Source organism: Aquarana catesbeiana, linkage group LG03, assembly GCF_042186555.1.
Source record: "Aquarana catesbeiana isolate 2022-GZ linkage group LG03, ASM4218655v1, whole genome shotgun sequence".
Lineage (NCBI taxonomy): Eukaryota > Metazoa > Chordata > Amphibia > Anura > Ranidae > Aquarana > Aquarana catesbeiana.
Window position 1 is genome coordinate 56,301,533 of NC_133326.1, and position 17,147 is coordinate 56,318,679.

Genomic DNA, 17,147 nt, shown 5'->3' on the forward strand with positions numbered 1-17,147 from the left:
GCACGGGGCTACTCCCAAGGGCCCGGCCTGTAAACACAGAGTAGCAAGGCCTTGCAAGTACAGTTGTGTCGGCTTCTAACTTTAGGGTGAAGTGTATCAGGACCTCTATTTGTCAGTAAGAGTTAGCAGGAAGATCCATGTCTGTGAAATGTCCTCATATTGTTGTTGAGACATCATGGTCAGCTAGCATGAAGAGTGGGAATAAGGATTCCTTCCTTTCTGGAGCCCTGGGTGAGTCCCAAGGGGTATGTCCACATATTTACATATTTCATTATCAAGTACCTTGCTAGGGACAGGAACATCAAGTGCAGATTCCCTTTGTCCATAAGTGAACACATAGTAGTGACATCATGGAGGGGGCCCATATTTATAAAGTCATGCACATACTCATCAAGATAAGAGCTCCAGTATATGCATAAATGTTAGTTTAATTTTTAATGGCTGTGGTTTGGATCTCTAAATATAACGTTTTAGGAACTAGTCACAGTTTCTGCCAATTTGCAAATTCACTGCTATTCTAAAACTTAGGCATGAGTAAGAGAAATTGGGCTTCATTCACAAAGGTTTACATGAGGATAGGGATCGTTATTTTTAGCCATGTGACTGTCAGTTACTGACAGCTGTGGTGTTTTTATCCTTTTATTTCTTCAGATACCGTGCTTTGCATATGTATTAACCCTTCTTGGATTTTTCCACATTTTCTAGTCTTGCATCCTGAACTTAAAATTAATTTAAAGTGGTTGTAAACCTAAAAAAGAAAAAAAAAAGAGAACCTGTTCCTATATAGCAGACTAAACAGCACAGTGCTTGTGCTGTCTAACCTGTCCCTCACTAAGCTGTAAAAAAAACTGGTTGATCCTGCCTGTTCCTGTGCCCCCCCCCCTCAGTGTGCTGACCACGGTAATCATGGCTGCAGATCCCTGATTACTGTGGTCAGGTTACCTGTCTCCATCATTCCGCTGCTCTCCTCTCTCCCTCTTCCTCTCTGCCTGTCAGCTTCTGTGTGTGTGAGCCATCTCCTCTGCCCCCCGGATGCAAACACCCTTTTAAAGAGATGTCAAGGCTTGGAAGGAAGGGGTTAAAAACAAAAGGTGTGCAAATTCTACAGATTGTTTTCTTTGAAATGAAGCCATAGATGGAGTAGAGAAGCCTGTCTCATGCCTGAATGCTGCAGAAAGAGTGTCCTCTGCCAGCATGCTGTAGAAAAGCAATCTTACTCTCTGTGTGGAAATGCTGGTCTCTCTGCTGAGGTGCAACACACCCCCTGCTGAGTCAGAGAAAAAGCTCTCCTATCATCAAGGAGCATGAGTTTTGCTTCCTGCAGAGCTATAGCTCTGATTTGGCAGGGTCCATGTTAGACTTCTGCAGAGATACCACTGCTTCAACACAGAGAACAAGGATTCTTCTCTCCAGCATGCTGGCAGGGAATATGCTTTTTACTCAGACTGTGACTGGATAGAATTACAGATGGGAGGTGAGGTGAGTAGTCAACCATCATCACACTTAGTAGTTATTTTAAGTGCAAATAATTTAGTGCAGGTGCCAATAGCAACCAATCAGAATACATATTGAACCAGTATGTCTTCAGTAGATTGACTTTGATTGGTTTTTATCTGTTAATAGGGAGAAATTGTTCCATTTTTGTGGCAGACAGCCAGCAAAGTCTCTCATGTCATTTCCAGAACATAAATGAACGATCTGAAGCATACCATGTGACCCACCTCCATCCCTATATATACATATAAATACAAGGCAATGGTCATGTGACTTTAAATGAGGTAGGTCACTAAGTAAATACAACTAGGATACACTTAATGATGTATCCTACTACAACATTTTATGAACATATGTGTGGTGTTTTATCACATATGGATTCCCTATGATTATTTTACTGCATATGTTTGTATGATTATTGCATATCTTTTTAATGTATTTCGGTACATCATGGAATTGAAAATAAATCATGAAGTGTATCCTAGTTGTATTTACTTAGTGACCTACCTCATTTAAAGTTCCACGACCATTGCCTTGTATTTATAGCTCTAATATAATTTCTCTGCTCTACTCCCAGGTTCTACAGGTATTTCTCTAGAAAAAAACTGAAACATACTCCTGACTCCCCCAACATCGGTGCATGAGATATGACACTACACGAGCAGCAAAAAAGAAGCAACTGCAGATATCATGCTTTTTAACTGTTCCTCCTTTGACCCTTTTTTCCAATTCCAAAGATCAGTCACTTCTACTATCAGCCTAAATCAGAAGGTGTGCAAAGCATGATTCCTTCCCTCAGGGCTGGGACAAGAGGTGGGCAGGATGAGCGGCTGCCCTGGGCACTGTGGTGTCATGTGAGGTTGGGGGGAGGGGATTTGTGTTGGGAGGCGAAATGTGGGGGATGGCATGGGATATCAATTGTTCAAGGAGGGGAAATTTGGGGAGGTGTGCTAGGAGTCGGGATTTGAGGGGATTTGTGTTGGGAGGGGGATGGGGGAAGAAGACTTGTGCTAGTGGGGGAATTTAGGGAGGTTTGTGGTAGGAGAAGTTTTTTTTTTGTTGGGGGGAGGGGGGGGGGATTGCTAGCAGGAATAATTGGGGGTATTTGTGCTAGGAGAGAAAATTTGCTAGGATGAGGGATTGGGGAGAATTTGTGCTGGCAGGGGGGATTTGGAGTGGGGAGAGAGGATATATACTTAGATGGGAAACTTGTGGAGTAGAGGATTTGTACTAGGAGGGGGAATTTTTTTTGGGTGGGGGGGTGAATTTGTGCTGGGGGCAATATGGGGAATGAGAGGATTTGAGCTGGGGGGAGGTAAGATTTGTGCTGGGAAGGGGATTTCAGTAGGAGGCGAATTTGTATTGGGAGGAGGGAGAATTTATGCTTCAGGTATAAGCATGCAGATTACTGCTCAATTTTTTTGGGGGGGGGGGATTTTTGCTGACTCATAATGTTCACACATTTTGGGGGGGGTGCAATTTGGCATGTTCGACCTGGGCTCTAGATGACCTTGCCCCTGCACTACCCTCCCTCTCCTTCCCCTACCCTGTCATACCTGCATAAATAGGATCTGTATACTAACCAGGGATGTGCGGTTGAGGTCAGTGGCTGGTGAGGCACTGGCTAGTATCAGAGCCAGATACACACAGGTTACACTGTAACTCTAAACATGTAACCTGTAAATTTTTTTACAGCGTCGCCTATGGAGATTTTTAAGTACTTTGTTTGACGCCATTCCACAAGTGTGCGCAATTTCAAAGCGTGACATGTTAGGTATCTATTTACTCAGCGTAACATCATCTTTCACATTATGCAAAAAAATTGGGCTAACTTTACTGTTTTGTTTTTTTTTTTAATTCATGAAACAATTTCTTTCTAGAAAAAAAGGCGTTTGAAAAAATGATACCGTGTGACATAAAAAGTTGCAAAGACCACCATTTTATTCTCTAGGGTGTCTGCTATATACATATATATATATATATATATATATATATATATATATATATATATATATATATATATATATATATATATAATGTTTGGGGGTTCTGAGTAATTTTCTAGCAAAAAATTATGATTTTTACATGTAGGAGAGAAGTGTCAGATTTGGCCTGGGTGGCAAGGGGTTAATTACCATAAGTAAGTAATATACAAATAATTATTATATATTGTTTTTAAGGTAATTTACTATATTTTCAAAAACTGTACTCAAGCAGGTGGCTTAACAGACAAATTACTGAAGTTTGAAGTTATAACTTCCAACCAGTAATTTCACAGTAAATAGATAAATAATAAATTATTATGTTATAACATATAGCATAATAATATATGATTTAGCTTGATTAAAACAGTACCTTTTCAACAGCAGCAGATTCTTATTCTCCCCCCAAACTGTGTGTGAAAAACATGGGATTATGGGTAAATCTTATACTCATAAACCCACGTTTTTTCCTTCTAGTTAAGAGGGCTGGGCTGGAAGGGAGCATGTGTCTTTTAGACACATGCCCCCTTCTATGACACTGCAGTGAGAGACGTGCCTCTACTGCAGCATTTTTATTGGACAGCTTGGTCCAATGGTACTTTACCATTGGTCCAAAACTCCAAGCTGTCCATTGTGCTCAGTGCCTCTGCCAAAAAGTGAGGAGAGGCTGAGCAAGGAGCCCCGTATCTCCGGAACCATAGGTTGTAGGAGCCCCAAATTTTGACCAGTAACCTACCCCTCCCCTCCATGGTTTTCTTCTACTTAAAAAAATCTTGGTGTAAATTCTGCTTTTTTAAACCCCAAAAGCATGTTTAAATATATCTGTAATTTGTCAAAAATTGCTAAAGGAAAAATTACCTAAAGAACATTTTTGACAATGTTCAAGTTCAGTATGCCCTTCTCAAAACTTGGACTTATGGGTTTCTGTCAGATAATTACCATTGTGAATAGCCAGAGGTGTAAAGCAATTGTTCATTCAAGCTCTTAGCTACTGACCTTGAAGCTCTGAAAACCTGCTGATGTGGAACATTGCAGGTCAGCACTGCCCAGCTTCTTAAATACATCAAGCCTATCAGTTTAAACACATTAAATGCTGGAAGACACGGAGAGAAAAATGCCCCCATCCTGAAAAGAGAGTAAGAACAATTAGTCTCAGACTGGATATCCCAACAGTTAGTATAAATATGTCACGTAAAGTGCACTAGTGCCCAATTACAGAATACATAGTCATTGGTGACAATATTTGTATTGGCTGGGCACAAATACATGTACTGTACATCTGGGCCTTGAATGTGAATGTACCATGACTATTTTGTGGACAAGGCCAATATTTTAGAAACACACACCTTTACTAGGACTATTCAAAATATATAAAGACAGCAAAGATAGGATTCTAAAGGTGCCAACACAAGTAAATATATAAAAATACAAATTTTATTATAAACATTAAAATAATAGTAAGAATTTCATATGAAACCATCAAGGAATATCCATACAGCTTTTACAATGAAGATGCATCCAACTACAGAGGTGTTGTTGAAGGAAGAGAGATTAAACCATGTTCACCAGGAGGGTCGGAATCCGAATCCTCCATGGGATTATTCTCCTCCCACAACTCCATGAGTTCATTAAGAGATTTAATATCATTTAAAGTGAGGTCTTTCCAAATTTCATTATCCAAAAATCAAGATCTGGAGAACTGATAGTTTTTGTCAAATATGACTATATAGGTACATTACATTTCTGGCAAATAAGTGAACATCTTTAACCAATTCAAAACTATCTGTGTTTTTGGTAGGACAAAAGGTTAAACCTAAACTCAATACATGAACCTGGTCATCTGTGAGTGGATAGGATGATAGATTGATTAGTTTGAATTTGTTTTGTTCAGATTTTTGGGATTCACATGTCCACATTGAAGATTTTTTTTGGATCTGGAGTGGCTGGTGGTAAAAAAATGGGTGCAGTGCGAAGTTCCTCCAAAATAGTGCCTGAAAGCTGGACTTACCTTATTGTATATAGGTAAGCTGGGTGCTCGAGAAGAAGTGGAAAATGAAGAACCCACATCACCAGTGAGAGTTGAAACAGGTGCAAAATTGTTAATAGAGGAGTGAGAAGAATGTCACATCTGACCATAGTTAATACATATATGTATAAGCACTTTATGTGTTGAGTGTAGTTTTGTGTCTGTTTTGACTGATATATTGTTTTTGAATCTTTAGTGATTTTTCATGCAATATTTGTAAAGTCTCCTGAAGTAGCCATAGTCTGGGGAAACATGTAGAGATGAAGTGACTGCATCTTCATTGTGAAAGCCGTATGGATATCCCTTGATGGTTTTATATGAAATTTTTACTATTTTAAAATGTTTATAATAAAATTTGTATTTTTTATATATTTACTTGTGTTGGCACCATTAAAATCCTGTCTTCGCTCTCTTTATGTACTTGGAATATGTTCTGTGGGATGTGGTGCCGGGGATTCTCAGACAACAAAAATCTTTCTATTTACTAGGACTAGTGGCTATGTCACATAACCAAATGAAGGGGCCTAGATTTCTGAATAATTTGATGTGACTTGATGGGGCAGATTTATTAACCACTTCAATATCAGGCACTTTCACCCCCTTCCTGCCCAGACCATTTTTCAGCTTTTAGCGCTGAAGCACTTTGAATGACAATTGCGTAGTAATGTACCGAATTGAAATTTTATTACAAAAAAAATTCACACAAATAGAGCTTTCTTTTGGTGGTATTTAATCCCCACTGGATTTTTTATTTTTTAGTTACATAAACAAAAAAAGACTGAAAACTTTGAAAAAAAACAAAAATTGATCAATCTTGATGTACTGATCTCATTTCTTGAGGCCCGAAAACACCAGTTCATTACACATTTCCCCCAAATGACCTTTCTGGAAAGAAGACAGTCCAAGGTATTTAGTAAGAGACATGGTGAGTTTTTTGAAGTTGTCATTTTCTGTCACAATTTTTTTTAGAAAATAAAGAAATGTAATAAAAATTCACAATTTTTTTTAAAAAATGGGGGTGTGACCTGTCCACAGAATTGTAAAGAAATGCACCAACATGCCTCCATCCCTATTTGTTACCTTGCTTGCTCACAATTTTTTTTGTTTACATACTGTCACCAGTACAGTACAGTGTCATCATATAATGGGTGTGGTGATCAAATACACTGGCGACAGTGTGTAAAAAAAAAGATTTTTTTTTTTTAAACTGTGACCAGAGCAATACAATGTTACCCAAATGTCACTGTTATAAGCAACTGTTTTTACTGAATTAATCTGGTTTAGTCAGTGTGTATTGTTGTGATTAGCTGTGATTGGCCAAAGCTAACCACATGGTACAGATAGGCTGTGATTGGCCCTGTCTGTACTATGTGATCACTGTGACCAATCACAGCTAGCAACGTTAACTGCTGTGATTGGTCACAGTGGTCACATGGTACCAGCAGCAGCCCAGTACTGTGATCTGTCATCGGCTGATGACAGATCACGCCACAGTGCAGCCTGCGCAGCTCGTGAGGACATCATATGAAATCCACCCAGAACGACAAATGTCCCGTCATTTATCTATAGGTTGGGCGGGAACTGGCTAAAGGTTAATAGACTGTGCACTTTGCAAGGGAAGTACTTTGCAGGGCTTAATGAATATGGTGAAGCTCTGCTGAGGTCCATCACTCAATCCTTGTATGTGATTGGGTATTCTTTGCAAAGTAAAGCTTCGCCACTTTCACTAAGCTCTGGGGCAAATTCATCTTTCTGATATTCTGTATTTCTGATTTGCCATTTTTTTTTGATAAATAAATAACATAAACGCTTTATGATCTTCTTTCTGCTGTTCTGTTCCAAGCTATAACTACTTAAAGTAATTCCAAGACATTTACATCTTTGGAAATCACACTGGTACCAAATTGGACTGGTGATGATGATAATTTTGACAGTATGGCAGGAGGATATGTGGATATATAGAGCAATCCATTAGGGGTCTGTAATTGTAAAAAGTTTTAAGATCCGTTGTTTTAGAAAACTGTATAATAATAATTGCCTTTAAAATGGAAATTCACACTAGAATTACTATAGAAACATTAAAAAGCAATATAACTTATGTACCTTGATGAATGTATAGTATCATGCTTGACATCTATCCACAGTCCAGTTTTTCAGCAATTAGCATTGGAAACTCCCGGCCATTTACGAGTGGCACCATGCAACTCATGGTGTCACTCAGCCCCCGTTTGCCCATGCTATCTACATCTTGTGCTCAATCCAATATCCAGTGATCATTTATCTATAAAGTGCAAATGTGCATATATATTGCATATATAGTGATACATAAATAAATAAATAAATAGAAAATATAAATTCATTCAAAATAACCAAAATGTCCACAAAATAGTCTCTAAGTCTCTAAAGAATTATCACCCAAGTGACTCTGAAGACATCAAGTGAAGACACCCAACCACAAAGTGCTCCTCCATATGCATCCACAGTGTGCTAGAATCCACCACCACCACTATGCCCTCACCAGAAGCATTATTAAAGCCAGCCTATCATATACACCAGTTTCTCTGACTTCCCATTATGGTCTCCGGAGCCCATTCCTCTTATGATGACCCAAGGCAATTGGATAGGCTTATCCTGTGAAAAGTTGCTCAGAGTCACTACACGGTGCCCTAGAGGAATGATATAGTGAAGTATTTTATTGTTTTGCACATATTTCTTTCTTCTATATTCATCTGGTAATCCAGCCAGCAAAAGAACAAGCTCTCCAGCAGATTGCCAACTCTGGGAGGGTTGATTACAATGATCATCTTTTATTTATTCATGTAAAATGTTTATCCCTGATAACAACTGTATGAGAAGAGACTTACCGCACTTTGGAGAGATTTGCTCTCACTTCCTGCTGTGTCTACAAATATGTTGGCTCTGCACTTTATGTATTCTTATATCCAACTTCCGTTGAGTTCTCCATAGCACAAAATAGATAAAAAACCAAGAAGAATAACTAGGACCCTCTTATGCAGTGTCAAGTGTGGAGACCTAATTACTGCAGTGTTCTGCTAGAACTCCTATCTACGTCTTGTGATTTGTGTGATCCGAATTCAAACCTCAAAAAGTATGAGAATGAATAGTGGTGCTAACGTGAAGAGCACTAATGCAAATGAAAGAATGAAATTAGTGTCTAAGTGGAGATGAACACTCAAACTAAATGCATACAAAAATACCAAAATACGAGTGATGTGACTAAACCAATAAATATCACCCTGTGACAAGTGTTAAATATATGGGTCACTACTCAAAGAAAAATAAAAAACAATGAAAAAATGCATAATCAAAAATTCATATGTGAAAAAAGGGCACATAAGCTAAATTCTAGTGAGATGAATGTGTCACTTCTAAAAAAAAAAATATAAACATTAATACATGACCGGTGAAATTGCATAAAACAAGTCCATATAAAATGTGAACAAACAGTGGAAAGAAATTATTAAAAAAAGGTACAAAAATGATACACCCCATGACAACTGTGAAGTGAGTGTATCACTTGTCAAAAACGAATGAACCAATTGATGAAAAACAGTCCATATGCAGTGTGACCAAAGGTTCAAAAAGTGATGAGATCTCGGGTAGGAAAATCAAACTGTGATTCTTGCAATCTTCCACACCTCAGTGACATGAATCCACTCCCTTCTAAATTTCAAACTCATCAGCTGTTATAGCCTCACACTCTCGTGTTTGGCCAAAATCGCCTCTCCCCACTCACATAGGGGTTAAAATACGATCTCCAGTATCCAATGATGTATAATTATTCCCCCTGAAGTAGTAGCTCTACATGTGAAATGAAAAAAATGCTCCAATAGTGTGATACCATTCAAAAATTTATTAAAAAAACTCAAAAATCCATCACCATTGCACTCACATGTATGCAAATCACAGCAAGCAAAAAGGTAAATCACAAATCACATCAATGAACTCCATGCAGCGGTTAAAATCAAATATAACATGGCCACGGCGGACCCAGGGAGTGTGGATGCTAGCGAACGTCTTACCCGCTCCTAGACTCGATCGTCCACTAACCACCGCTCCCTAACCCGTCACTCCATGCTACGTCACACGTGTTGGATTGCCGTATAGCCACGGCCCGACATGTTTCGTCACTGGGACTTAACATGGGATCACACTTTGGTCACACTGCATATGGACTGTTTTTCATCAATCGGTTCATTAGTTTTTGACAAGTGATACACTCACTTCACAGTTGTCACGGGGTGTATCATTTTTGTACCATTATTTATAATTTCTTTCCACTGTTTGTTCACATTTTATATGGACTTGTTTTATGCAATTTCAGCGGTCATGTATTAATTTTTATAATTTTTTTTTTTTTTTTTAGAAGTGACACATTCATCTCACTAGGATTTAGCTTATGTGCCCTTTTTTTCACACATGAATTTTTGATTATACTTTTCATTGTTTTTTATTTTTCATTTAGTAGTGACCCATATATTTAACACTTGTCACAGGGTGATATTTATTGGTTTAGTCACATCACTCATATTTTGATATTTTTGTATGCATTCAGTTTGAGTGTTCATCTCCACTTAGTCACTAATTTCATTCTTTCATTTGCATTAGTGCTCTTCACGTTAGCGCCACAATTCATTCTCATACTTTTCGAGGTTTGAATTCAGATCACACATTTTAATTAATTTTTTTCAAGTGGCAGCTGTAGGACTGACTTTATACATTCCTTAGAACGCAATGGTGGTATCACAAGTATAGGCGGATTCACTTGGAAACCAACAGTTTGTACGTCTTGTGACTGCAAAGCCTGACCAGGAAACACTTCCTCTGTGCCTTGATGCTGTCAAAGACATAGAGAGCATGAGGGGGATGAGAGACACCATGAGTTGAATGGTGTCACTGGTAAATGACTGGCACTTTCCAGTGCTTATTGCTGGACTGGAGTGTGGAAACAAGTGTGGAAAATTGTCAAGCATGGTGCTATGCATTTATCTGAGCACATGTGTTATATTGATGTTCATAGAGCAATTTTAGGGTGAACTTTCACTTGGATAACAAGCAAACTTTAAAATACATCTCCAAGTCTTAGGTTCAGGTCCTGTAAAAATGTACTCATCATAGGCATGCGCACAGGGTGTGCTGGGTGTGCCTGTGTGGTACCAATTCCCCCTGCTTCCTCTCTCCCCCTACAGTGCTGCCAGCCTCCCTCCTGTCCTCTCAGGAACAGGGAAGGGGCTGGTAAATATTTCATTAACTGGCCCCTTCCTTTCTCTGAGTGAACATAGTGAGTGATCTGTATCGATCGCTCCTGTCTTCATTCTTAACTAAAGCATAGTAAACTAAGTTTACTGCAGGTTGCAGCAAAAGGGGGGAACCTCTGTCCTCAGTTTCTTTCTCTGTCTCAAAAGTGAGACATCAGGGGTCTGTTTAGACCCTTGATATTTCACCAAAGCCCCATAATGAGGCTCCTAAAAAAATAGTAAAAAAAAAATAAAAATAAAAAAAATGTAAAAAATTATTAAAAAAATAAAATTGGAAAAAATAATAAAAAATAATAAAAATAAAAAACTACTGACACTGTCCACTGCCCTACTGATATACGCCCATGTGTGTTTGTGCTCTGGCATGCACACCCTAATGTAATAGGCTGCGCACACCAATGGTACTCACCAAATCATTCCTTGATTGTAGACCAGATGAAGAACATTCTCAGCAATTTTGAATTCCCCGTATTCTGGCTGAAGATATTTAAACAATGAAAAGTATAAATATAAATGCTAATGTGAAAATGTAGAGTTTTGTTTGGTTTGTCCTAACATTGTAAGACATCATCGTGCGGCTGGGGTTAAACCACAGTCATCAAACAGGCAAATTAAATTATATCTCATTGTCTTGTTAAACAACCAAATATAATCTAATGTAATAGTCTTCCATGCTGAGCGGTGATGACAGAGACGAAGAAATGATCTCTATACACAACATCACATTCACGCATATTAAACAATTATGGAGAGACAAGGCAGTCTCAATGAAATCTTAGAAAAGATTCTGCTGTTCTAGCAGCAGCATAATATATGTTCAGGATACTATTTGTCTGGGAGATGGAACTAGTGCAGAGTTCTAAAAACTCAAATAGCAATGGATTTATGGGAATGTAGCTCATGGAGTCAGAAATGATTTCCCCCACTGCCACCATCCAGGATGGTGGGTTTGATTGATTGCTAAGAGGAATACAGAGAATCTAAGATAGCCTGATAAGGCCATCTATGGCCATATTATACAATAGAGGATGCATTGCAGCTCAAGCCATGACCTGGCCTGTCCTTGGCTGAGACCTGACATCTATTGTGGCCATGTCTAATCTTTGAATCACGATGATATGTTCTGTAGCAGCACTGAAAGCACTAGATATTATCAAATGAAGTGTAATTTCACTGACAGAGTTATGACAGGCTTGCTGGGTAAAGCAACTTAAGGATATTGCTAGTTAAAAATTCTGCCATAATGAACATTTTTTAATAATTTTTGTCATTTTTAAAGGAAATCCCATTCTCCCTATCCAGGGTGAGTTTGATTGCTGAATGAGTGACTTGTATAGCACTACCTATGAAAACTGAATCACCTTCATCTGCGGTATAGCATGGTCCTTTAGCCCAAAGGGTCCTGGCACGCTTACAGGCATGTACACATACACATATTTTGGCCAATTTTTAGACAGGGTCTAATTAACGTACCAGCATGTCTTTGGAGCATGGGAGGAAACCGGAGTACTCGGAGGAGGCCCATGCAGACACAGAAACTCTGTGCAAACTCCAGGCAGATGGTGTCCTGGTTGGGATTTGAACCAGTGACCCTATTGCTGCTAGGTGAAAGTGCTAACCACTAGACCACTGTGCTGCCCTTATAATAATGTAATTTTTACATTTGTCTATGAATGTTTGTTATGGACATGCAGTCTGCATGTCCATAACTGATATTCACAGACAGATGTAAAAATCATGGATTTTACAAACCATCTGTGAATTTAGGCTAGGTTCCCACTACTGGGGGTGGTTGCAGGTGTGGGAATTGCATCTGTTCTTGCACCCTTAACCACCCGCAGCCAAAACATGCTGCTCTTAACAGACGCGCGGGGCTGCCAGTTATTCTTAACGGCATCCCCATGCATCTAAAAATGCAGCGAGTTTTTAGGTGGGGGAACCAAAGGATAATTGCATAGTGGAAAAGCATCATGCGATTTGCCGGCCGCTGTGGTTCAAAAATGGTGCAGGAACCTTTTTCCTGCATGAAATGCAGGCCTAGCTGCCCATTCAAATGAACAGGTTGCCATGCTTGAGCAAATGCAGCCCAAGACAAATCTTCTTCCAATGTGGCCCAGGAAAGTCAAAAGGTTGGACACCCTTGTATTAGATGATACATTGAAGCTCAAGCAATGACCTAAGCCTGTCCTTCGCTTGGACCTGATATCTATTGTGGTCATATCTACTCTTTGAATCACCATGACATGTTCTGTCTTAACACTGAAGACAAGTATTATCAACTGAAGTGTAATTTCACTGATAAGGTTATGGCAAGAAGCAACTTGAGGAAATTGCTGGGTTATTAAATCTGCCACAAGGAATAAATGTTAAAAAATTATTTTTGTCATATACAAAAAAATCTCATACTCCCAAACTCACTATCCAGGGTGAGTTTGATTGATTGCTAAGAGCAATACAGAAATTTTGAGACGTGTTGATAAAGCCACCTATGGACACATTATACAGTAGATTATGCATTGCAGCTCAAGCCAAGACATGACCTCTCTTTGGCTGAGACCAGACATCCATTTTGGTCATGACTACTCTGTAGTAGTATTGAAGGCACTACATATTATCAACTGAAGTGTACTTGCTCTGATGAGGTTACAGCAAGGCTTGTTGGCTGAAGCAACGTGAGAACATTGCTGAAAGCTATTTACTAAATCTGCACTAAGTAAGTGTTGAAAAATACATTTTTACCATATACTCACAAATTTGCTTTCTAGATCCCAGCAGCAGCAATCGCTCATATACCGGACAATAAGGCCACGAAAGAAGTCTATAAGGAGGATACTTGCCACTGTGAAAATCATATCAATTATGGAAAGTTTCAGCATCTCCTGAAAAGGAATTTCACAATGGTAAAGCCTACTAGTTTCAACACTGTGACATCTTATTTTTGAATCTTTGCTTTTTTATATATATATACAGTACTCTGCAAAAGTTTTAGGCAGGTGTGAAAAAAATGCAGTAAATTAGGAATGCTATCAGAAATGCTTTCAGAAATAGTTCCTATGTTTCTGTTCATAGTTGAGTCGCTTAGCCTTGTTTCCATGTCCTATGCATTAAAACATAGGAACTGGGGATGCAGAAAAAATGTCAGCAGGTGCTCTGGACTAATGAATCAAATGTTGGTTGTAGCAGGAGGCATTTTGTTTGAGAAGGGCTGGAGAGCGGTACAATAATGAATGTCTGCAGGTAACAGTGAAGCATGGTGGAGGTTCCTTGCAAGTTTGGGGCTGCTTTTCTGCAAATGGATTTGGAGATTTGGCCAGGAATGGATCAATGGTGTCCTCAATGCTGAGAAATACAGCCAAATACTTATCATGCCACGTCATCAGGGAGGCATGTAACTGGCCCCAAATTTATTCTGCAGCAGGACAACCACCTCAAACATACAGCCAATGTCATTAAAAGAGAAGTTCTGGAATGTTTTTTTTTTTTTTAAGAATCATACTTACATAGGTGGATGCGGCATCGGTGTCTGCTGAAAACGGGTCACAGGAGTGCAGAAAGAACTGCACTCCTGTGATCCACAGGAGAAGTACAGCCAAATGAGCTTTGGTTGTACTTCTCCTTTAAGAACTATCTTCAGTGTAAAGAAGAACAAGGAGTCCTGGAAGTGATGGTTGGACTCCCACAGAGCCCTGATCTCAACATCATGGAGTCTGTCTGAGATTGCATAAAGAGACAGAAGGATTTGAGGCAGCCTACATCCACAGAAGATCTGTGGTTAGTTCTCCAAGATATTTGGAACAACCTACCTGCCGAGTTCCTTCAAAAACTGTGTATAAGTGTACTTAGAAAAATTGATAATGTTTTGAAATCAAAGGATGGTCACACCAAATATTGATTTGATTTGTATTTTTCTTCTGTTCATTTATTTTTCCATTTTGTTAATTGATAAAAATAAACTGGTAACACTTCTATTTCTGAAAACATTCTTAATTTACAGCATTTTTTCACACCTGCCTAAGGCTTTCGCCCAGTACTTTATATATATATATATATATTTGTACAATAAAGTGCCATTATATTAAACACTTGAAATTTTGTTGCTTTACAATTCATATGTACTGTACCAATAAAGTCCCATGTACAAATACTGTTTGTTTCTCCATACCAGTGGTTCCCAAACGTTTCTATGCCCAACACACCTAAGAAATGTCTGGTTAATGTTTGCATCCCCTAATATCATATTTGTGGATGCAATAGTCTCATATCTAATTTTTGAACCACAAACTGAACACATACAACATTGCGGGGGAACAAATTGAATTAAAAAAAAAATAAGTTCCAAATTCTTGGATAATGGATTCATGATCCATTCTTCTGAAATCTTCAGGTCTTCAGCAGCAAAATATCAATCAAATGTTATGAGTCAAACAATATACAATGAATGATTATGTCAGATGTTGCATTATAATGAATTTAAAGGCAATGCTCTGATCAGATATTTACTTTACTTATATGATAATTATATTAATTTCTTCTTTTGATGAAATAAATAATGAAACTACTATCTACGCAACACATCCACCTACTACCACATTTTAAGGCACAATGGCATGACTCGTCACTAAGAGCCCTTTACATTGAAGCCACGGCCACATTAGCGGTTAGCTAGTTTTAGAGGCGATTTACCTTCGTTTTAGCGGAGCTTTTCAGCCGCTAGCGGGGCACTTTTAACCCCCACTAGTGGCGGAGGAAAGGGTTAATAGCGCCCAGGTAGCGCTGCTGCCGAATCGCTTTGTAGGCACTTCGGCAGCGGTGCCCATTCATTTCAATGGGCAGGAGCGCTGAAGGAGCGGTGTATACCGCCCCAAAGATGCTACTTGTAGGACTTTTTTAAACGTCCTGCCAGTGCAGCACCCCAGTGTGAAAGCGCTCGGGCTCTCACACTGGGACTGCAGATGAGGAATTTTTCAGGCGCTTTACAGGTGCTATTTTTAGCGCTAAAGCGTCTGAAAAACGCCTCCAGTGTGAAAGGGGTCTAAAGGACACAAGCCACTCTTTGTCGCACACCTGAAAATCCATCTTCCTGAGGGTGTAGGCATGTCAGGTTGGGGACTCCTGTTCTATACTATCATGTATAGCCTAACTTCAAAAAACATTTGTTCTGTATAGAGTGGGGAAGGGTCTGAAAGTGTCTCTGTTGGTTTTTTATTTCTGTTTGTGTCCCTATTTGAGAGATTTCTTTTTATTTCCTAATGCACTGTCCTTAGGACATGAAGTGAAGGGATGGTGAAAGCAGACAGGAATACAAACACTTTTTTAGTAGAGAATAGAAGGATTAGAACCACTTTTTAGGTTATATTGCTGCCCCCCCCTCCCACCAGCCATCCATAAAATCCTGATAGTAATCTCAGCAATTGGGCTTCAGGAAGTGAGGTGAAATCTCTCAGAACCCTGGAGAGAAGGACAATTTCACGTATTCCCCATCGAAAACTGAAAAAAAAAGGAAAATTGTCTGGGCAAACATTTAAAACACGCAATATGTTATATAATTGTGCAGATATCTCACCTGTCCAACATAGGTTTCCCAGCACTCATTTTTATTCATTGGAACCTCAGACATAACAGGGGATGATGTATGATTGATGGCAACCATGATTTTTGTAATGTTCTGATCCATCTCTATTGCAAAAGTGGAATTTCTATCCATTCCATAACTAGGACTGACTGTGGTTAATACAGGGACTGTTGTGGCATAAAGTAGGGCTGGATCCCTGAAGGTGTCATTGCTACTGTTCTGAAACACATTGTTACATATTATTAAAGAATATTCATATAACAGTACGTCTTTGTTTATTATATTTATACACAGTACAGTATATGTGTATATAATATATATATACAGTACAGTATATTGTCAAAAGTATTTTGACACACACAGACTTTAATGGCATTCCAGCCTTAGTCAGTAGGGTTCAATATTGAGTTGGCCCACCCTTTGCAACTATAACAGCTTCAACTCTTCTGGGAAGGCTGTCCACCAGGTTTGTGTCTATGGGAATGTTTGACCATTCTTCCAGAAGAGCATTTGTGAGGTCAGGCACTGATGTTGGATAAGAAGGCCTGGCTCGTAGTCTCCGCTCTAATTCATCCCAAAGGTGTTCTATCGGGTTGAGGTCAGGACTCTGTGCAGGCCAGTCAAGTTCCTCCACCCTAAACGCGCTCATCCATGTCTTTATTGACCTTGCTTTGTACACCGGTCCAAATCATTTGGTGAGGGGTTGTTTTTCAGGGGTTGGGCTTGGCCCCTTAGTTCCAGTGAAAGGTGGTTGTAAACCCTAGAATAAGGCTTACCTATAGGTAGTGGAAATA

At 39.1% G+C, this 17,147-nt stretch overlaps 1 protein-coding gene across 1 annotated transcript in view; it reads right to left on the reverse strand.

Annotated features, from left to right (window-relative positions):
- Positions 1 to 17,147, reverse strand: part of TMC3 (transmembrane channel like 3) — a 98,302-nt gene that overhangs the window by 19,202 nt on the left and 61,953 nt on the right. The window contains exons 13-16 of the mRNA XM_073618571.1: positions 16,345 to 16,572; positions 13,532 to 13,660; positions 11,191 to 11,258; positions 4,473 to 4,601 (exon numbers count right to left, since the gene is read on the reverse strand). Of these exons, the coding sequence (XP_073474672.1) occupies positions 4,473 to 4,601; positions 11,191 to 11,258; positions 13,532 to 13,660; positions 16,345 to 16,572 (554 nt within the window). The remainder of the gene's footprint in view (positions 1 to 4,472; positions 4,602 to 11,190; positions 11,259 to 13,531; positions 13,661 to 16,344; positions 16,573 to 17,147) is intronic.